At 51.9% G+C, this 22,542-nt stretch overlaps 1 protein-coding gene across 1 annotated transcript; it reads right to left on the reverse strand.

The window, feature by feature from the left end:
* Positions 1-280: 280 nt before the first annotated feature.
* Positions 281-21,501, reverse strand: AGPS (alkylglycerone phosphate synthase). The gene is made up of 20 exons (XM_061574567.1): positions 21,260-21,501; positions 20,320-20,409; positions 19,353-19,443; positions 18,643-18,763; positions 18,045-18,119; positions 16,644-16,715; positions 14,449-14,528; positions 13,453-13,533; positions 12,816-12,941; positions 11,691-11,799; positions 10,577-10,704; positions 10,393-10,444; positions 10,157-10,233; positions 9,368-9,480; positions 8,805-8,874; positions 8,218-8,279; positions 6,856-6,945; positions 6,032-6,131; positions 5,427-5,484; positions 281-4,325 (listed from the first exon to the last, which is right to left on the reverse strand). Exons 1-20 carry the CDS (start codon positions 21,427-21,429, stop codon positions 4,204-4,206), a joined length of 1,887 nt encoding a protein of 628 aa, XP_061430551.1. The 5' UTR covers positions 21,430-21,501; the 3' UTR covers positions 281-4,203.
* Positions 21,502-22,542: the final 1,041 nt, after the last annotated feature.

The raw sequence follows: 22,542 nt of genomic DNA on the forward strand, positions 1-22,542 counted from the left end.
ATAAAAAAGCATGTTTCACGTGACCACGGGGAGAATATGCAAACTCAAAATATGTAGGCGTCAAGGTTAGAATCGAACCCACGATCTCCCCGTATACCAGGCGAGGTAGTTAACATCTCGCCACAGCGACCCCTCTCGCCAGACCGCCTTGATAAACGGCTCTAAGCAGGGCTGCGTTTCTCATCGAATACATTTTCGAGAGCTCAATCCCGGGCAGCTCCAGCTGATATCAATCCCAGGCTACACACGTGGAGTCTCAATGAAAACACTGGAGCCATAATCGAAGCAAATTCGCGACTTTATTAATAATCACGTCAACAAAGTCTGGTGCAGCGACGATCGCTCAATTTCGCATGACCCATGAACATCAGCAGCAGCAGCTGGTGGTGATGTTCGTGGCCTGAACATCGTGGGAGTTGCCACGTCCCATTTGGTCCGGGTCCAGTCCCGTCGAGCAGAAGCTTAATTTCGGATGATCAAGTCTGATTGGATAGAGCAGGCAGCTCACGTGTGGTGGGGGCAAAGTGTGGGTAACCTCAATCTTTTCCAAAAGATGTCTGGCCACCGTGGAAGAGTAGACCACAATAATCCCGTACCGAGCTCCCTCCAGTAGAGGCCCTTTTACACCAGCAGTAGCGTGATCGAGTAATTGAAGGGCTGCACCTTTGCCCTTACACGTTTGATTGGAATTGGGCTAAATCCAGCAGAGGTATTCTGTCCAGTGCGCCGTTAAATGTCGGTCCATGTCCGATCTCGTCTCGGTCCTGGTCTGGCAAAAAAAAGTCCAGACGAGGACATCAGTGCCCGAATGAAAATCTCTTATTACAAGCGCGGTCTAAGTGTGCGTACAGGGTATAAAAATCACGACACAACTGCCGCACGGTGCGCAGCGTTACAAAGAATGCGAGCCGGTGAGCCAGGGAGAGGGGACGTAGAAGAGGATTATGAAATGAAACGTCTGGCTCGTGCTACCAGAGTCCAACACGAGGATGGAGGTCAGCTTTCAATGTGGGCAAGGGTTGCCACCTCTGAGGTATACAAAAACCGGCACGTATCGTGGAAAAATATATCTCACAATACCAGAAGAGGAGAGCACTAAATGTGGATGCGTTGTCTTGAATGAGTTGCGCATTATTATGTGACTGACGAAACCCCGGCCTGTTAATGCCCTGGAAAGACACATTTCTCAGGACAGCTGCGTCTGAAAAAGAAAGATCCTGAGAAAATCAGGACAGGTGGCAACCATAGCTGAAAAACAGTGGACTAAAACTGACAAGGACGTGAGCCGGGATGAGGAGGGGTCAGCAGTTCGGGAGTGGATACAACTATCCAAGCCCTTTCTAGAGTTGAAGCTCTCCAAGCCCTGTCTGAAACCGACTAATTAAAGAGCCGCTAGCCCTAATCCATTAGCCTACCAGCCTCGAACCATAATCAGTCAAGCAGCCAATCGTAGTAACGCTAAACCTGTCCAACTAGACATGAGTACTAACCAGCCAGCTAACGACCACTACTACCCCTTTTCCCTAACCAACTAGCCACTAATACGAACCAGCAGCTCTACACTAATACTACCCATATCGCTAACCAACTAGTCCCAGCCCTGCCGAATGATCATAACCCTCCTGGCTATCGCCACCTCCATCACTTCCACCATGCCCCTCCATCACTTCCACCAGGTCCCCCAATTGCCTTTCAGTTTTGCTCTTCAGAATGGCAGCAAACGATCACCAGCAGACACCATGGATCGTCAGCCACTTGGACACAGCATATGTAACCCTACAGGCCCGACTCTTGGGCTCCCGAGAGCTTATATCGGTTTAAAGGAAGATTCAACCCAAAACATTAACTTAATTCTTGTTAAATGCTTTTCCTCAATGTTATCCCGATCGGGCTATCAGCATCAAGAAAATCCATTTGAAACTCTCACAGAGCACTGTAACCATTTGGTCCACAATGTAGGGGGCAGCACTGAGTCCACCCACTCTGCTACAGAGAGTAACGATCGTCGCATGACGGTCAACCGGACTATTGCGGCGCTCCGAGCTGAAATTTAACACAGTTGACTGTCGAACCGTACAAGTAACGGGGTTGATTGCGTAGTCATTGGTGACCAGGCTGAGGCCATTCAACTCGCTGCAGTCGAGAACCCGGTTTAACGACAGGCAGCAGCAGCTGCAGCTGCATGGATTCAGATGCAGCATCTCAGCAGTGCGAGCTCAGCACTCGGACCTCCGAGCAACCCAGCCACCTTGAAAAGCCCTTATGGATTCCCACCTCGGCTGTTCCCAGCAAGTTTCAGGAATGAGTTAAAAGACTTTCAAGTGGCTTTGTCGCACGCACCGTTAGTGACACTTGCAGTGACATACAAAAAAATGGACGGCAGCGCACGTCAGTGACAGCACTGGACAGCATTGGCGGTGCTCGAGAAAGTCAATTAAAATAGTTTTTCTCACACTAAACCTTAAAACTCACGTGTGAGTCCCCGGGGTACGCAACCGAGGCGTGGTGCTACGAGAGAAGAGCTGCTTGGGTCTCAGGGTGGAGTCCTCTCTCGAAATGAAATGCTTCGACGCTAACAACGTGTCATACCAAACACAAACGCCCCTCCCGCCCTCCGCTCGTTTGCTGCAATGATGCAGGACAGAGCTAACGATGCAGAGCACTCTGTATATTCCGATCTTCACTGAATTATCTCAGCTAAAGCTTTGCCATCAAGTAGGGGTGTAATTGATAATGGACAGATTCATTGATTATCGATATGAGATTCCTAAGATGAAGACGCGTTCGTCAAATCGTGGCAAGAAACAATGTTTTTTGACTCGTCAGGTTTTGCAATGGGTATCAGCATCCACTCGAGGCTACTACATTCACCGCAATGTGTAACAAAAAAATATTGATTCTGGAATCGAATCGCTACCCTTAATCGTGACAATTCACCGGATTTCCAGGAGAGGTACATTGTTAATCCCCTACTGTTCAGTGTCACCTCAAGCCCCAAAGTCCACCCATACACACAAAATTCATAAACACCAACACACACATTCATAAACACCAACACACACACGCGTGCACCCAGTCATATATGCACACACTTATTACGTGAACACACAAAAAGCACCCACCAATACACAAATTCACACGCGCACGTGCGTGCGTATGCTCACATACATTCATGTACGCACACGTCCGCTCACTCGCTCGCACACTGTAAGCTAGGCATGTAGGGAATTACCTCTCCACTCCAGCAATTCATTGAGCTGCCACAAATTGATGTCGATTCGATTGAGTAATCAATTCGCCTCGTCTGGTTTTTGCGTCTACTTATATTGCCTCATTTCTTTCCGTCTCGTACAGTTTTGTTCGGATCCACTAGTCCAAATGCAACTTTTTAGTATCGTTTGCATATGATTTGCATAAATCGTAAATGACCGATAGTTACGCACACAATTCCATACATGTATTATGAGCGCAAAAATATATTTCAATCGATGAATCGATACATGCCTAGAGTTTAGCATTAAGTCCCAAGCACACCGGCCAGCACACACACACAAAGCTCCCCCGTATAGCTGCACAGGCTGTTGGGGCAAGTGCTATCAGCGAGCACCTGTGCACATGGGGCACGGCACACAAAGAGGTAGGGTGTGGCAACAACACCCTGACCACATTTCTCACCAGTGCGCGCACACACACACACACATAAACACAGGCAAGAATTTTCTCCAGCACACCGGAAACCCTGCAGAAACCGTTGCCGGCAAAAGCCCACCATTCACCTCTAAGCTAAAGCGTGAAAGTAAAAGCCAACTCAACGCAAATCCAAAGCGCGCCGAGCGAGCGGGTTAAGTGCGGTGTGGGGCAAGGCCAGAAAATCAAACCCAGGCTCCGCCTTTGCCACGGCGGCTCACCGCTTCGGCCACTCCACGCATCTGACGAGTGGCCCAGCTTGGGGGTGGCCCTATCTGGTGAGTGTCCATCTGGTGGTGGGTGTTCCCATCAAGTGTTGAGTGGCACCATCTGGCGACTGGCCTGTTTCACGGCTCCAAGTGCGATGTTAGATAGTCGGTTGGGTTTATTCGTGGAAATGAGTTGCCCTCTCTGCCAGCTACTGTCCTCCGTACGTACCCACCCCCCTCCACCACACCCCCCCCCCTTCCTGCCAAACCCCTCCTGCCCCCCCGCCCGCCCCCGTGGGATGGGTCCTCAGAGCAGATTGTTGTTGCCGAAGATGTTCTTGGGGTCCACGTAGTCCTTGACGGCACGGAGCATTCCCACTCCGACGTCCGACACGGCTGAGGGCAGCCAGCGCTTGCGCAGCTTCCCCACTGTGGCACGGAACAAGCACAGTACCACACACAGAGTACCGGTGTAAATACGACGTGAGATGGACAGACAGCACATAGTACCACACACAGCGTACCGGTGTAAATACGACGTGAGATGGACAGACAGCACATAGTACCACACACAGAGTACCGGTGTAAATACGACAACGTGAGATGGACAGACAGCACATAGTACCACACACGGAGTACCGCTGTAGATACGACGTGAGATGGACAGACAGCACACAGAAACATTATTACATACATTTGGCTAGGAAGCTCAGCTGTAGAGCGAGCGGAAAATCCTGGTTGGGGAAAGACTCCGCCCACCATCCCTCTGTGCGTAATAACACGAGTACAGGGACTCCTCTCTACTTACGATTATTCGACTTACAAACTTTCAGAGATACGAACCAAACCTGTTCGGACCGAGAGTTGTGAGTTTAACCACCGCGCAATAGATGGCGATAGTGGCATCTACATCTGCAGGAGATTATACAACTTTTAAATCCATTCCCCGTGTTTAGTGTACATGCCGTACAACGTGTTTGGAATTGACAGAAGTAAAGCTGGACCAGGATTTGCCGCTCTGGACTTATGAACAGATAAATTTACCAACAGACCTCTGGAATCTAACTCGTTCGTAAGTAGAGGAGTCCCTGTACCACGAAGTGAGGAAGTCAGCAGTGGTCCTATACTCACCCCCCTGCCCTAACAATGTGGAAGTGCCACCACTGACTCAGAGCTGTAAATGGGGGATGGGCACCGCCTAAATGCTTTTAGCAGAAAATCACTTTGATTTGGACAACACAGAAACCAGTGGACGCACTTTAAACACAACACACACAAAACCAAATGGGCACAGCAACCCGCAGAGGCCGCCACCACCACCACACACGAGCGTGACGGGCGCACGGCCGCTCAATGCTGGGAATTTTTGAGCGGCGAGCGATGCCGTGCGGGGAGAGAGACATCTGCACGCGTGGCACGGTGGCGAGCCGGGAGAGAGAGAGAGAGCTCGCCGAGCTTGGGAAGAGAGAAAGAGTGGCACGCTTGGCACTTGCGCCGGTGCGCGATGGCGGCAGTGACGGCGCTGCTCACCGCCGTGGTGGTGAGAGAGGCTGCCCCCGTTCGCCAAGACCTCTTCTCGCGCTGCGCTCTGCCGGGAAAAAACACGGAACGGGGAATTGATCGCAGGGGGGGGGGGGTTGAACCAGGGGGGCAGGGGGAACCATGGGGCCGTGACTCAAGTGCATGTGGCCCACAGCCACACGAGGCCTACCGATTATAAATGGCCCCAAACTATATTTGCCTTTGTCGACTCTGATTTTCTCATTATTCCAAAGCCCAGACTCTGCCCTACTGGAGACAGAACCTTTTGCAGCCATCCTCCACAATTATAGAATTCCCTTCCTCGGTTCGGGAATCTGAGTCTATTTTACTTTTGAAATTGCGTCTTAAAACCCACCTGTTTTTACAACAGGCTTTCTCCATTGGCCTTGTGCGAACTGCGCTATGGCAAACCGAGTTTATTATTATACGAGCTAAACTCTATTTGGGTGCTACGGGTGAATATTTTCAGCCTGTCAATACTTTTGTCACTGCCAGGGACCTCTCGCGGTACCAGCGAGCAACGTGCGTACATTGCTCACCGCTAGAAACGACGCGGGGCTATTGCAGCAGCGGGCGCTAGGGGGCGGCCTCACCTCGATCTGCTCGTAGACGTGCACGGGGTCGCTGAGCCCGCGGTAGTTGAAGGCGAAGTAGAAGTAAACGCAGGCGCCGGCGTCGTACGTCTGCGTCACCCTGCGCCAACGACCACCGGGGTAGCGCCGGAGAGGAGAGGTTAGCCTTTGACCACCGTGCGGCGGTTTCTGTACGTGGCCCCGATACAACCCGCGTATGACGACGTCGCATGACGTGTCAATCGAAACCAAAAGCTTTGCCAGGGGGTCGGGGATCCATCCGAAATGAAGGCGGTAAAGCAAACGCAATGATCTTGTCGCAGTCAGTGGTGACCGGACTTTTTACCGTCAACTTGCTACATTTGGTAACCTGGTTTAATCACAGTCCGTGGGTCTCAATGCGAGCGTACGAGTTTCCATTTAAGTCTTAAGTCTATGGATCTCTGTGAGCCCGTTAACTCCAGTAGAGAAAGCGGTTTTATCGATTGCAGATTGGTTTCTATGCGGGTCATTGGAGGCTGCGCTGACGTCAGCTGGCTACACTTTCATCACGGGCAGCAGACACTAACCCAGATTCAAACTCAAGGTCTTTGTGGTGCCAAGCTCAGCGTTTTTGGCACGACCAGTATATGAACCCCTGGAGAGTCATCCTGTCCACCACCACCACGACCACCAACGGCAGACGATCTCGATCAGTCAAATCAACCTCGTCGGCGCACGAGGAAGCTGTGCCACGGCGGTTTGGGATGGCACAGCAAGCGATGCTGTTTGCTCGAGATAACGGCGTCTCCCCCCCCCCCACCGAGCAACCGCTTTGATCTGCGTGCCGGGTGCGGGCAAACAACCTGCAAGAGGCAAACGCCGGGAACTGCACCCCTCGCTCTTTGCTCTCGCGGATGAGACACTCCTTCACGTTCCGGCACAGATCCAGGACTCTGCACACGCACGCACGGACACGCACAAAGACAAAGAGTCCCCTGTGTAGCCTTAACCAGACTGTTGGGGCAAGTGCTGTTAGCGGGCACCTATGAAGGCCGGCACGGCGCACGAGAAGGTCAGTGGCCAATACTACGCCCGGCCGCCTTTGTCTCCCCAGTGGTGATGTTTACACACCGCACCAGGTACTCATTTGAGGCTGAGTTGACCTAGGGGAGACCCAGGACCGGTTCAGATAATCGTCACTGGTGTTGGGCGTGAGCAGGAATCGAACTCAAGTTCACCATTGGTAGCGCAGCGCGCTTACCGCTACACTACCGCTCCCCAGGGACACGCACGTACACGCACGGACACACACGTGCAAAATGTGGATATGTGCGCACAACGCAGCACATGCACATAGCCTTCACAAACCGTAGGGGCAAGCGCTGTTAGCGAGCACAAATGAAGGTTGAAATGGCACACGAGGGGGTGGTGTGGTCAGAACCACGCCCGGCCGCCTCTGCGTCCCCAGTGTTGAGGTTTTCAAATCGCACCGACTGGATTAAAATTCGGGCGGCCGTGTTCGTAAGCGCAGTACACCAACCACAGCTACGGAGCACTCTCCGCACACGCGTGTTAAAACGCGCGCGAGCGCGTGGGCGAGCGGGGTCAGCGCGGTCTTTGTCTGGCGCTCTTGGCCTGGCACAGCACAGTGCTGTCACGCAAACAACTTCGAACATCGCGTCAGGAGACACGGAATACGTGCGGACACGCGTGACCTTGCATACCCCACCCCCCGGCCCCCCGTAGGTGAGAAACCAACGGTCGAACGAGTATTTCTTCAAGTTACTCTCGGTTTCAAAGTAACGTCGTGCATTTTATCCCAGGGGCAAATTTATTCAGCGACCCGAAACAATGCTGGGAAAAGCGCTGTGCTACACCCTCAGGTTACCATCGTGATTGCCATTGCCACCACGATGGCGAGCTGTTAACTACCTCGCCTGGTATACAAGAGGTCGTGGGTTTGATCCGGTCCCTGATGTCTGTATATTTGGAGTTTGCGTGTCTCTCTTCCCGCGGTCGCGTGGATATTTCTTCGGGTCCTCCGCTTTTTCCCTCCACATTTAGAATCAACATCACGAATGTTGGCTGCTATGAATTTCCACGTGATAAGCCACTTCGTTGAGCTATTATTTGTGACAGCCAGGTCACTTCTGAAAAAGAGCTGCATAGCCCAGTGGACCTTACCTGGTAAAATACAACAAATGTTTAAATAGTTTAGTAGTTACCTGTCCCAGGGCACAGACGTCTCAAACGACTCCGCGATGATATAGTAGTCCATGCCCAGGTCCTGTGAGTGACAAGACGGACAGAGCGGAGCACAGCGGAGGTTCAAGATGTTGTGGTGTACGTCCGGGAACAAGTCTGATCGGAGCTATGCAGAGAAGGAAGAAGATCGAGAATCTCGACGGGTCGTACTGCCAGAGAAGCAGGCTTGCCGAAGGAAGCTTCAGAAGCATGTTGGGGATAATAAAGCAAAGATGAAGGAGGAGGAGGGAGGAGGGAAGAGGTAGGGAAGGAGGAAGTCGCTGCTCGATGAGGTGAGGCTGAGTGACGCAGCGAAGAGGAAAAAGTTTGAGAGATGGACCAGGATGGAGGAGGAGGGAACTCGAACTTTGAGCCCACCCTGCAGCAGACAACTCGAGAAAGAATACCTGGTGAGGTCACTTGAGCTGGACATATTGGCCAGTGGATTTTTTTATTCCCATTGTCGTAGTTTTGTTTATTTTCGAGCGGTTTACTCCGCACGACGGGCGCCACACGCGCAGGCAAGCAGTGTCGCGTTGTGACGCGCGGCACCCGACGTCTGACTCACGCGCAGGTACGCAATGATGAAGGTGAGGAGGTACCCGCGCTGCCCGTTATCCTCGCCTGCCGCCAGGCCCCTGCAGCAACACAGCGCGGAGGGCAACGGCATGAGAGGCCAGGGACGGACGGCATAGAGAGGGGCAGGTGTCCACAAGGGGTACGGTCCCCGCGATAAGGTCGTCGCTCAGCGAAAGGGTCTGCGGAGGCAGTGCTTGCAGGGCAGGGTCTACAGGAAAAGTCTGTACAAGGGCAGCAATGGGCAGCCACTATATCGAGGAACCCTTGACGTGGACATAGACTATGATAGGGGTAACTCTCTAATAGAGATAGTCTCAATAAGGGCAGCCCGAATGAGGACAGCCTTAAAAATGGCAGCCTCAAGAAAGGTAGCCTCGATTGGGACATCTTCAACAGGCGGAGTCCGTACTTGGGCAGCAACTACGGGGGGAGCCTTTGCAGTGGACTGGGGCAGTGTGAACGGAGGGCAGCGTCTGCGAGCGGGACTGGGGCAGCATGTATGGAGGGCAGCGTCTGCGAGCGGGGCAGCCTGGCCCAGGAGGGCACCCTCACCCGAACTTGGCGGCGATGTCGTACACGTGTTTCTCCTGCTGCAGCACGGCATCCCGGTCGCCCTCGAACAGCAGCGTCGCCACGCACAGGTGCTGCGGGTCGAAGCCCTTGAACTGCGACGGGGGTCACCGCAGACACACGCACGGACGCACGGACACATGCGCGCAAACTCTTGAATTACAGGTAGCCAATCGCAAAAGCACGGAGCGTCGTGAATTACACAAGACGCACAGCTGCTGTGAACTACATCAGGGTCATTACACGGAGTATGGACATGTACATACATACGCGCGCACACGCACGTACGAACAAAGACAAGTGGTCACTCGTGAATTACACAAGCACAGGGAATACACACACATAATGCGAGGACATATGCACACACACATTAATGGTTGTGAGTTATAGGCATACACAGGCGCACGATGGCACACACGCGCACCAGTAAACTACGCATTCTCTCACACAGCCCCTATTAAACAAAATAATCACATTCACAAACCCTTACATCAAAATTACATGCACAGGTAGGTACAAACCTCTGCAAATAACTAATTTACTCAGTCACATGCCCTGAATTATCTATTATTTACTGACCCACCCGTACCCACACCTCCATCCACCCACCGCTTCACCCATACTCACCCACCCACCACACCACCAATATTCATCCACCCACCCATCATGACCCACCCATCCACCCACACCCATCCACCCATACCCACCCACACCCACCCACCCACACAACCACTCCCACCTGCGCACCCATACCGACCCACACCCACCCACCTTGGTGATGTAGAATTTCTTGAGGCCGTCCAGGAACGATGTGAAGATTGACGAGACCTGCGGTTTGAGCGCGTGCCCTGAACAGCGGAGATGGTGACCCCACATCAGTCTGGGGTTCGTGGTGTGAGGCGTGTGGTTTGTGGTTCGTGGTGTGAGGGGTGAGGCGTGTGGTTTGTGGAGCGAGGGGTGAGGTGTGTGGTTCGTGGCGTGAGGGGTGACATGGGGAGCGGTCGTACCAAACTGAAACTGTGAGTTGTCGACGAGGCGGATGGAGGCCGGCGCACATCTCTGCACACAGCACCACAACAGCAGCAGCACAGCGGCCTCAACGATCGAGTGTGACAAGCCAGGGTTAGGGGGCAAGGCAGGATGAGGGGCAGAGCATGGCTATGAGCAGAGGGGCAAGCCTCAGGGTCTCACCTGGCGAGCGACCTCACGCAGGCAGGCCACGCCCTGCTCAAACGACGGGAAAACCACCGAGCCGTACTTCTGGGACTGGGGCAGCGGCCGGATCTTCATGGTGACCTCGGTCACCAAGCCCAGGGTTCCTGTGGCAAACACACGCACGCACGGTTAAACACGCAGTAACATACACGCACGCATGTACACGTGCGCACATGCGCTCATACACGAACATGCGCAAACGCACACATACATGTACACACACACAGATGTATAGGCACACAGATGCACATGCGCGCACACGCATGCATGTTGGCACATACACGTGCAAACAAAGACAAAAAATTCCACCCATCCCCCCCAACGTGTAGCTGACGTTTGCTGTTGGGGCAGGTGCTGTTAAGCGAGCACCTGCGCAGCGCGCAGGCACGGTGCGCGAGGGGGTGGGGCGGGGCGTGGCAGGCACTCTCAGCCTCACGTTGAATTTACCAAAAAACCACGGAAAGTCAAATCAAATGTACGCGGAACATTCTTTCGCACACCGTGCTTAGTCTAACCGTGCTCATCGGAGGTGCGAAAAAAATGTGCATGCGCCGCCGATCGCCTAGCAGCAGCCCGATGACCCGGCCGTGACTCCGGAGGGGCTGTAACTCTGGCACGTGACAGATGCGTCGGCCGGCCACGAACAACGCTAAAGTTCAAACCCCGGTCACAGGCTGGGGGAGGGGGAGTGGCAAGCCGGCTGAGACAGGAACACAACACAAATTCCTGGAGTGACCCCACCGTGACCCTTGGAGTTCATAACCTCTGGGGAGGAAGGGGGGGGACTGCGCCATGGTGGAGGAGGGGGGTGTGGGGAATCTCATCCGTGTAACGATGGTCGCCGCGATAAGGCGATGCTACGACGGACTGCCGCAAGGTGCAAGCTGCACGATAGTCGCGCGGTCCGTCTTGCAAAATATCGTCAACGTCGTGATTATATTATCACTTCATTTATCTTTAATTACACCAAATGGCGAATAGCAGCTGTTGTCGTTACTGTGCGTGTGTCTGCGTGTGCGGTGCTCGCTAACAGCACTTGCCCCGAGAGTCTGTCAAGGCTATACGGGGGATCTTTGTTGTTTGGAGTTACCCTCGGAGCCCATGATGAAGTGGTGAACGTCGGGGCCCGTGGAGGTGCGTGGGCCCTGGCAGCTCTTCTCCACCACGCCGCGTGGTGTCACCACCTTCACATGCACCAGCTGCACGCGCAGCACACGCACAAACCGCCACGGTAATCGTCACATGCAGCGTTACCACGCAGCGATAGGGATTGGGGTAGTGATAGGGGTTGGGGTAGTGGTAACGGTTAGGGTAGCAATAGGGGTTGCGGTAGCGATAGGGATTGGGGTAGTGGTAGTGGTTGGGGTAGTGATAGGGATTGGGGTAGTGGTAGCGGTTGGGGTAGTGATAGGGATTGGGGTAGTGGTAGCGGTTGGGGTAGTGATAGGGATTGGGGTAGTGGTAGCGGTTGGGGTAGTGATAGGAATTGAGGTAGTGATAGGGGTTGGGGTAGTGATAGGGGTTGGGGTAGTGATAGGGATTGGGGTAGTGATAGGGATTGAGGTAGTGATAGGGGTTGGGGTAGTGATAGGGGTTGGGGTAGTGATAGGGATTGGGGTAGTGATAGGGGTTGGGGTAGTGATAGGGATTGAGGTAGTGATAGGGGTTGGGGTAGTGATAGGGGTTGGGGTAGTGATAGGGGTTGGGGTAGTGATAGGGGTTGGGGTAGTGATAGGGATTGAGGTAGTGATAGGGGTTGGGGTAGTGATAGGGGTTGGGGTAGTGATAGGGATTGGGGTAGTGATAGGGGTTGGGGTAGTGATAGGGATTGGGGTAGTGATAGGGGTTGGGGTAGTGATAGGGATTGGGGTAGTGATAGGGGTTGGGGTAGTGATAGGGGTTGGAGTAGTGATAGGGATTGAGGTAGTGATAGGGGTTGGGGTAGCGGTTGAGGTAGCGATAGGGGTAGGCCTGGTCGTAGCTGGGGGGTGGGGGCAGGGAGTAGCGGCAGCAGGATGGGCGAGGGAGTAGAGATGGTGGCTGTTTTAAGGGAGGACGGAGGCAGGTTAGCAAAGCACCGCCATACCCAGAACTGTGACACGGCGCATCGTCTCCCAGGGCATCATCACACGGAGTCACGGTGTCACCAGGCGGTGTCACAACATGCGTGCCCCCCCCCACCCCGCGGCATGTGTGGCTTCTGCCGCTGCCTCACCATGTCCTCGATGTTGCCGTAGACGTTCTTCTTCATGCCGGAGGCGCGCGTCGCCACCCACCCGCCCAGCGAGCTGAACTCCATGGAGTCAGGCTCGTGGCCCGTGCAGTAGCCTCGCTCGCCCAGCTGAGATACACGGGGGGGGGGGGCACGGAGATACGCGAGATATAGAGACACACGAGACACGGGGACACGTGGCTTCGTGATACGCAGACATGAGAGCACGTAGATATCAGAGTACGTGGGCGTAGCAATGCAGGGGCACGAGGACATGGAGACACAGGCATACGTGACAAATGGAGAAATTCAGATACGGGGACATGGGGATATGGTGACTTGGGGGGCCCGTCGGCATGGGGCCACGTGGACAAAGGGACAAGGGGATACGCTGAGGGGGGAACGCCGCGGACAAAAGTTGCACCATCCATCGCACGGGGGCATCATAAACGCGCACACACGCAGGGCGGCTCCGACCGTTACACCGCCACAATTGGGTCAAGCATTCAATTATCCCAATCGTAACGCTGGAGAGGGGGGAGGGGACCAGGTTAAAGCCCCAGTTAGAGGCCACGGGGGAACTGGGGTATGGGCGTGGGGAACTTGGCATGGGTGTCCGCGTGCGTCATCGTCATCCCACCTCTCTCTCCAGGTCCTGCCCGATGATCCCCGCCTGGATCCGTGCCGTCAGATTCATCTCGTCGATCCACAGGATGCGGTTCTGAAAGGGAGGCGCAAGCGGGGTTTGTGGTACGGCGCAGACTCTTTAACTGGAGTGTTAAATGGCGTGTTAACATCTCGCCTGGTATGCAGGAGGTCGTGGGTTCGATCCAGACCCTGATGCCTGCTACTGTGTATTCGGAGTTTTCGTATCTCCCTCTCTCTATCGTCATCACGGTCGCTAGGAGATGTTAACTGGAGTTTGCGTATTCTCCTCGTGGTTGAGTGGATTTTCTCCGGATCCTCCGGTTTTTCCCTCCACATTTATAAACATGCCTTTAGAGTATTTTGTTGCTATAAATTTCCACACGAAAAGCCACTTTGTTGAGCTATCATTTGTGGCCAGGTCGCTTCTGAAAAAGAGCTAATTAGCTCAGTGGGCCTTACCTGGTAGAATATAAAGTTTTATAGTTTCAGTTTAATGTTTGGTGGAACCTACGAGCCTTGTGGAGTGCATGCTGGACCCTCTAAACCAGTGGTAAGGAACCTAACGGATATGGTCCAAGACTTTAGTTCATACGCATTTCGGGCACAAAATTTAGAAATGGTCCATAAATGACAGTGATTTGGCTGAGCTGCATTAATCAGGAACTAGAGGGCAATATTTACGACCCGACTAGAACCCGGTGTTCTAATTATAATTTCACACTCACTGAAAAGGGCCTCTGTACAATCGGTCGACACACACACAATATTTATAGGATGTGTGGTTGCCCGCCAAAGGAATTTGAGACTCCTATTTGGCCCTCAGTGAAGAAAAGCTTCCCCACTCTGGGCCTAAAACCCTGCAAGGCATGGTGGCCTCTATAAACCCTGCAGAACATGTGTTTGGGGCCCTCTTAGTCCAAAGGGGGGGGCCCTTGGGGCCACAGAGCAGACGGTGCGAGTGAGCGAGCAGGCAGGCGGCAAGCCGTACCATCTGAGACGTGTCGACGGAGACGATGGTGCGCGTCTCGTCACTGGGACACTCGAGGGCGCTGGATACGCTGGTGCCGCCTGCCAGGACAGGACACAAGCACGAAGACATGGGGACGGGAAACACGCGCACTCGTCACAGATGTGATTTTGCGGCCGTCTGGAACGCCGTTCCCTTCTGATATTCGGAAACCACTGGAGCTATGCACTTTTAAATGTAGATTGCAAACGTATTTCTTGATAAATGCTTTTTGTGTTTAGTTTGTTGTCCTTCCCCCGCACCTCCGATTAGCACAGTTGGCTACGTACAGTGCAAAAGAAGTTGAACGTACACACATACACACACATACGGTTGGCTACGTACGGTAGTTCAACGTACGTACATACCTAGTTTGAGATGGACACGCGGCGTTATGGAACACGACACTCAAGTGTCAACCGCAACAGGGCATGTGGTGCACATTAGAGCGTTGCGTACGCAGAGTAAACATGCGAGAATTATTGGCGTGATTAACGGGTGAAATGGAGGCAGCTGGATGGTTCAAAGGTCAGAAACGTGGAGCTGACACTGCTGAGATCACGGGTTTGTCACGACTGCGATTAAATGCAGTTCTCAAGTCGAAGGTTCCCGCCCAGCCACCAATGAATGTATAATATAATTGTCATGTTCAAATGTTGGTGTTTTCTATTTTCGATATTTTTCATTGGGATATATTGTAGCTCAAGCGATGAACATCTCTCGAGCAGGGCAGGTAAGAAAGCGTGTGGATAAACGAGGTCATGCGAATGGATCTAACAATCAGTTCTGCGATATCTCCGTCAACGGATCATTCTCTAATAGAGTTCCGAACGCGCACTTTGTCTCACGACACAACACCGAGAGGACAATCAGAACAAAACTGGTAACAAGACAACAACAAATGGGAGAGTCGATCTACAACGGGCATGTTGTAGAAAACTCTAACATGACGGGTACAATAGATAATTATTACCATAAAAACTATGTCAACATCATGTCTACCCGCCGCTTCTCTGCGTTTGCTTTGAGTGACCACAGGGTTCAAGAGTATACAGTGGTGCGGAGTGTGCACGGGCAACCGGGAAACGCATCCACAGCCAGATGAAAGCGGTGATTGGGAGGTGGCTGGGTGGCTCAAGAGGTCTGTGCTCTGAGCTGCCACCATTGAGATCCTGGTGCCAATCCAAGCAGCCGTCAATGGTTATACCGGTTTATAAGTGCAGGCAATTTGCTGCCCTTAGCCTGGTCTCCAATGACTTTGTACGTATAAATATATGATATGTATTAAAATTGGTTCTACAGTTAATTTGTTTAAATCCAATTCTGAGAATTAAAAATATTGCTTTGACTGTAATTTAACGAACATTACACTCACGTAGCAGAGCGGGTGAAAAAGTGCTGCCCCCTACCTGGAAACAAGGCCACTCAAAGCAATGTTGAAAACAGTTATGTAATATCCGAGTCTGTGTTGCAGAGCGGCCTGGCTGTCGCCTGATGAAGCTAGTTGTAATTACTGGCGAAACGTCGTACCCAGATTGTAAATGTTGTGGCTTTGCTCTCAAACACACCGGTGTGCTGTACTAGTAACGAATTAGCACGTTCTGTTTACGTGACAAACCTTACTAATTGGCTGTGTCGGGTGGTGGCAGGTTGAACGACACATTTATATATTTTAGCGATCTAACACAAAAAAAAACTGTATTCGGGATGATATTGGTCGCGAAAGCCTACGTGTTTAGGCTTTCGAAAAAAACTAACGGATTTTTGGGTCTAATGACACGATGCCAATAGCACTATTGGGATTACATTCGGGGAAGAGATGTTTATCATCTTCTTGTTTCTTTCGGTAAAGTCACGTAGAAGGGAAGTAATAAAATAATAAAAATAAAACATAATAAAACAATTCTCACGACGTTTCGGCTACAACGCAAGCAGCCGTCTTCTTCACCTGAAGACGGCTGCTTGCGTTGTAGCCGAAACGTCGTGAGAATTGTTTTATTATGTTTTATTTTTATTATTTTATTATATTATTTTATTACTTCCCTTCTACGTGACTTTACCGAAAGAAACAAGAAGATGAATCCCTGCAGTCACGAAAGCTTTAGATGTTTATCAATTTAGTTCTTTATTTGTTTCGCAATTTGTGCTAAGTGGCGTCGCACACACACGGAACGCACCGCCATATGGGATGATGCAGACGTTGTGCTGCACAGCCAGCTCCACGATCCGCACCACGTCTTCATGGCTGCCTGCGACCCGTCGCAAAACACGGACATGGGCAGGCATGTAATGGATCCACGTTCCTCCCCAGCCATCGATTCGATGATGACGAGGATGATGATGATGAGCATGGGCAATGTTATTTACAACAACAAAAAATTCTAACTCACGAAATATAATTGTCCATAAAGTAGGCTCTTGGTTACAGTAGGTAAATGAAGATGATACAGTAGGTGAGTTTAACACGCACCGGTGTGCTGCCATCGTAACCAATGGGAATGTTTTGTTTCGTGACAAACCTCACTAATTGGCTGTCGGGTGGTGGCGGGTTTAACGAGAAATGTATATATTTACACGATCTAAACAAAAAAAAAACTGTATTATGTACAGTAGGTGAATGAAATGGATGGAAAAAGTTAATGATTAAGGTCATTGTGCAACCATGTCTGTAGGGAGATGATGCAATAACAGTGGATTGTAAAGTATCCCAATCAGGTTAGCATGGGTTATAAATATATATATTAAGTAATAATTAATAATATAAAAAAATATATATAACTACAAACATGTTGGCAAGTAAACCGATGGATTACTTTCATAGACACATTCTGCGGCTTCACCAGCATTCTACGCAGCTAAACAATAATTGCACGCTCGTAGTTTAATTGACATTTGTTTGGCGCTATCCGTGTTTTAGTTTTACGCTGGTCACTCCTCTGCCGCATCACCCTGGATAAACATGGGTAGATGGTATTACCTGTAATTAAAGCGAACCAGCTAGGTGAGCGGCTCGCAATGGGAAGACTGCGAGCTTAAAATTCTGGATGGGTGGGGCGTTCACTGAGCCCATCATCTCTCTGGGGTGAATAAAATTGATACCACGTTGCGGAAAGTTCACAACAGTGGTTTCCCTCTGGATGGACTATAAACTATTTATATTTTACCAGGTAAGGCCCACTGAGCTATATAGCTATTTTTAAGACATGACCTGGCCACAAATGACAGCTCACATTTTGGCTTATCATGTGGAAATGTATTGCAGCCAAATACACATTTAGAATCAACGCATGCTGATTCTAAATGTGGAGAGGAAAACCAGAGTACCGGGAGAAAAAAAATCCACACGCCCACGGGGAAAACACGCAAACTCCAAATATACAGGCATCAGGGTTGAGATCAAACCCATGACGTCCTGTATACCTCGCAAGGTACTTAACATCCCGCCACCGACGCACCCAACCCTGCCATAGAAATGTGGAATTTCCACCACCGGCTCCCGATTGCCAATGGGAGATGAGCACCACTTCCATTGCTGATTTAAAGTGGAATATTGGTTGGAATTCCCCAGAGACGCTCACCGGGCCACACAACGAGGTCGGGAACTCGCTCCAGCCTGCCCTCCCGCAGAGCGAAGATCTCATGCAGGCAGTGACCTGCGCAAACGACACAGGGGTGAGAGAGACAGAGAGAGAGAGTGGCGGTGGTGTGCGGTGGGGTCAGAGGGCTGCTCCGGTCAGCGAGGAGTTTACGCTCCGCCCAGTTTCTTGACCCACCGCCCGGACCTTTGCAAGTACATTTATAAACACCCAACACTTATAACCTTGTCACGAGTATGCAATATTCGTACATAGCAAGCTCTATTAAACAGTTGTGTCTTGCATCTTCTACCGAACTGGTTAAATGTCTGCGAAGAGTCTCGAACATTGCGCAGCGTCAGTGAGCTCCAGGCCGATGGACCACTGACCGAGAAACTGCGAGGTCAAAATATCGCCGTCTTGAGTGCGCGGAAGGAGCAGGTCACCATGAGCTGTCATGTTACTATTGTTATTTAGATTATTTGGAGCACTTGTCAATCCACTGTCTGGATGAAGGCCTCTCCACACGGTGTCGGTCACAGGAGTTGTTGTGATCACAAACGAGTAAGCGTGCGAGGACTGCACGGGGCGGGAGACCGACCGTGCGCGCGGAACAGCCGGTCCTCGGGGTCCTCGGACATCGGCACCGCCGCTCGCTGGAGGTCGCGCACGAACGCCTCGTTACGCACCGGCGGCGGCACCGCCTCCACGTTCACCGACGTCTGTGGACGGAAGAGAGAGAGATAAGACGGGAGACACGGGAGAGAGATATTGGAGACATGGGAGTGAAACAAGGGAGACACGGGAGAGAGACATGGGAGACAGACATAGGACACATGCGGGAGACAGACATGGGAGAGAGCTATATCAGCAGAATATTTTAACTTTAGAAAGTTGTTGGGGAACTTCATTAAGTTATTATTATTACCACCAAAAATGTTAAGAAAATGTGGTCACAGCATGCATACATTCAAATCCAGTCCAGTCGTCACTCAGGAGTCAGTCATTAAAATAAGTATCAATTTAAACCAATTCTCACATTATCCGTGTATGACGAAAAACTCGCCGCCGACAAAAAAGTGTGAGAAGTCTGCGCGCATCACACACGCTGCATAGTGCTGTCACGCTACTTGTAATGCTTGACGGGAGGACCGATGTTATGGTCACCGCCGCGTTGTTTGCCATGTGAATCATCGCTCTCGAGTACCACTGCTGGAAGTCAAAAAGTGTTCGTCTCTACGGGTGAACTTTGCACCGCCATGAGAATGTGGAATCGCCACCACCACCGTTTGCTAAGGTGGGAAAGCACACCCGCGCATCGCTGTGGTGCTCAACGCTGGCGCCAAACGTCTGCTCCATCCATTCCCGGAGCGCCGGCAACACCAGGCCGCTCACCCGGTACCTGCACCACACGGTGACACAGCCACAGGGTCGGCGCGTTAGCACCGGATCACGGTCGGGCGCCTACTCACGGTGGCCCCACCTGTTGCATTGTTTTTTCACGTCAACCTTCAATAGAACAAACGCCGCAATCTGTGTGAAATGGACGTCGTTAATTCAAATCCATTTGTGATCCGTAGAGCTAAATACTGAACGAAAAAGGCCCTGTTGAGGGCCAGAAACCGATCGTACGAGGTCTTCAAGTTGACCAACTAAGTGTCGACGGACTCTCAACGCCGACATGTGACGTCCTGGGCAGAAAAGTAAGGAAAAATAACATCGTTGTCCAGACGCATGTCGAGGCCTGCTGAAGCCCTCTCGTGGCTAGCAGACCGGTAAAGGCACACGACTCGTCACGACGGCCAAAGCTAAAGAAATTATGGATGTGGTGTGCCAGGTGCAAAAATATAAAACTTTCCAGGTCATCAACCTGGACAGACACGGCTGGTATTTATCCCTGAGTGGGCCACCATCATCAGCCTACGGCTGTGCAGTCCAGCTCGCCCGCTCTGATCCTAACCCATACCTGTCAACCCCTCATCAGTGCTGCCTACCATATCACAGACCAATTCAGACCTTATTGGTGGTCACCCCGTGTCCCTTATAAATCTCAACGTTCATCCTACAAAACCCCATCACAATAGAGAAACACAAACAAATAGACAAAAGCTACGGTTTGTTTTGCCTGCATTGAAACGGCGGTTCGCCGTATATGGATCTGAAACCTGAATTTCCCTGTACAAGAACACAGGGCAAACCCGTACGGGTTGACGGCTGTGACAACTGTTAAGGGAGTGGTCGTGAGGTGTGGTAGGAATTCCCTTCTCCTCCTCCTCACCTCTTCCCCGTGAACTCTGCCTGCCCCTTCTTGTTGAAGATGAATCTGGAGTCGGTGTACCCCCATCCGTTCCACTTGAGCAGGTCCTGTCTGCGAGGGGGGGGGGGGTGCAAGAGGGCGTATAGGGGAGCCGTGGGGATTGAGAGGGGAGCGAGGGGTGTGGATGAGGGGATGAGAGGGGACGAGAGGGATGTGGGGTTGAGACCGGGTCACCGGAGAACTTCACCTCGGCAATGAACCACCGTGACAGGTTTACCGATTTAACTTTGTCACCGTGAACTCTCACAAACGCACACGGACATCGGCACACCACCCACAAACACACCACACACCAACAACACGCACACGTCAGATAAAAGCACGCACCGTCACAGAAATGAAGGCGGACACACGGACGAATGTACTTCCAACTACAAGCACACAAAATACCCACTCATACCCAACACTAACTTACACCACACACACACGCGGAGACCAGAAGTGACAAACTCGCAGGCTCCTATTAAAGCATGCACAGAAACACAATCACGTACAGCCCTAAATTTCGATGTAAAGCTTTCGTGACTGTAGGGATTCATCTTCTTGGTTCTTTCGGTAAAGTCACGTAGAATGGAAATAAAACATAATAAAATATTTTATTATGTTTTATTTTTATTATTTCCATTCTACGTGACTTTACCGAAAGAACCAAGAAGACGTACAGCCCTGTGAGTCCGCGACGTCACCCACCGCCTGTGCCAGGCTAGGTGTACCACACACGCACCCGACACACGCACAGCCTCAAAACTTCTCGGCGCGCACCCCGCTCCGTCCTGCTGCAACCGCAATTCGCGAGCTCACCACGGCGCCTGTGCCAGGCTAGGTGCACCAACACACAAACTGACAGGAAAACACGCGGGCAATCTCCCTCCCTGCCTCTCTCCCTCTCGCACGCCGTCACCTGCGCATGGGTATGGTCCTGCTCGCGTCTCCCCCCTCCTCCTCCGAGGAGGAGGCGCATTGCTGCGGTGTCGCTCCCGTGCAGCCCGCCGCGGGCCGGGCCTTGAGGTGCCCCGCGATGAGACCGAGCCGCGCCCGGGCTCGAACCGCGTCCCCTCGCTCCGCGGCCATGACTCCCCACGGCAGCAGCAGCAGCAGCCTCCGCCTCCTCCTCTCCTCCGTCTCCTCCTCCCAGCAGCCACAGAGCCCCACGCCCGGGCCACGCCTCGCCCCGATGATGCCCCCTCGCACGCCGGCGCCATCTTACTAAGGGAGTGAAGTAAAACACACAAATCAGTCGCTCGCAGTCACCGCAGCTACCGCCACCCCCCCCCCCCCCCCATTCGCCAGGGCGCGTGACGCCGCCCCCCACCCCCCCGGAGCCGCCGGCAGTCTTCGTCGGAAATGGCGAGGCCAACTTTACCCCCTTATATTCTTAGGTTTTTTCGGTAAAGTCACGTAGGTAAAACATCAAAATTAATAAAAAATAAAATAAAGATCACGACGTTTCGGAGGCAACACAAACGTCGTGATCTTTATTTTATTTTTTTATTAATTTTGATGTTTTACCTACGTGACTTTACCGAAAAAAACCTAAGAATATGAATCCTTGCAGTCACGAAAGCTTCAAATCTAGAATTAATTTACCCCCTTACCAAGATGGACGGTCCTTTATAAAAAATCTGTTGCCGCTTGGCGATGACGTGCGCTGGTATGTCAGAGGAGTCGCAGGCCCGCCACGCCCAACAGCCCCCCCCCCCCGCCGGCCCCTTGTCGCGCGCGATTGGTTTGCGAGCGATCACGTGGTGGATTCACACAGCGCAGCTGATTGGTTGTCGCTGTGGTGGGTGTGCATCTTGTCGGAGAGAGGGGGGGGGGTCACTAGGGTCAGGGGTCACGCGGCGGCGTGCCACGTGGGTCGAATGTCTGCTCGCGAGCACGTGGTGGTGCCAAGTGGCTTCCTCGTCAGCCGTGGTCGATCCACTGCTGGGTGAGGACCTCTGTTTGTGGGACCCCGGTGTTTAAGTGAACATTAATAACACTTTTGATTTAAAGCTTTCGTGACTGCAAGGATTCATATTCTTGGTTCTTTCGGTAAAGTCACGTAGATTTGAAATAATATAAAACAATTACAATTCTCACGTTTCGACTGCAACACAAGCAATCAAAAATTTCTGTGAAATCCACAGCAAGAATATATTCTTGCTGTGGATTTCACACCTGATGATGATTGCTTGTGTTGCA

Source organism: Lethenteron reissneri, chromosome 7, assembly GCF_015708825.2.
Source record: "Lethenteron reissneri isolate LAM-NWPU_2019-01 chromosome 7, ASM1570882v1, whole genome shotgun sequence".
NCBI lineage: Eukaryota > Metazoa > Chordata > Hyperoartia > Petromyzontiformes > Petromyzontidae > Lethenteron > Lethenteron reissneri.

What these genes read in the sequence shown, in the direction of transcription:
- AGPS (XM_061574567.1), bottom strand. Translation starts at nt 21,429, where the DNA reads ATGGCCGCGGAGCGAGGGGACGCGGTTCGAGCCCGGGCGCGGCTCGGT. An exon ending in AGCACCACAGCGATGCGCGG is followed by an intron (nt 18,764 to 19,352) that starts GTGTGCTTTCCC and finishes TTCCGTCCACAG; the next exon opens with ACGTCGGTGAACGTGGAGGC. An exon ending in ACGTCTACGAGCAGATCGAG is followed by an intron (nt 5,485 to 6,031) that starts GTGAGGCCGCCC and finishes TTTTCCCGGCAG; the next exon opens with AGCGCAGCGCGAGAAGAGGT.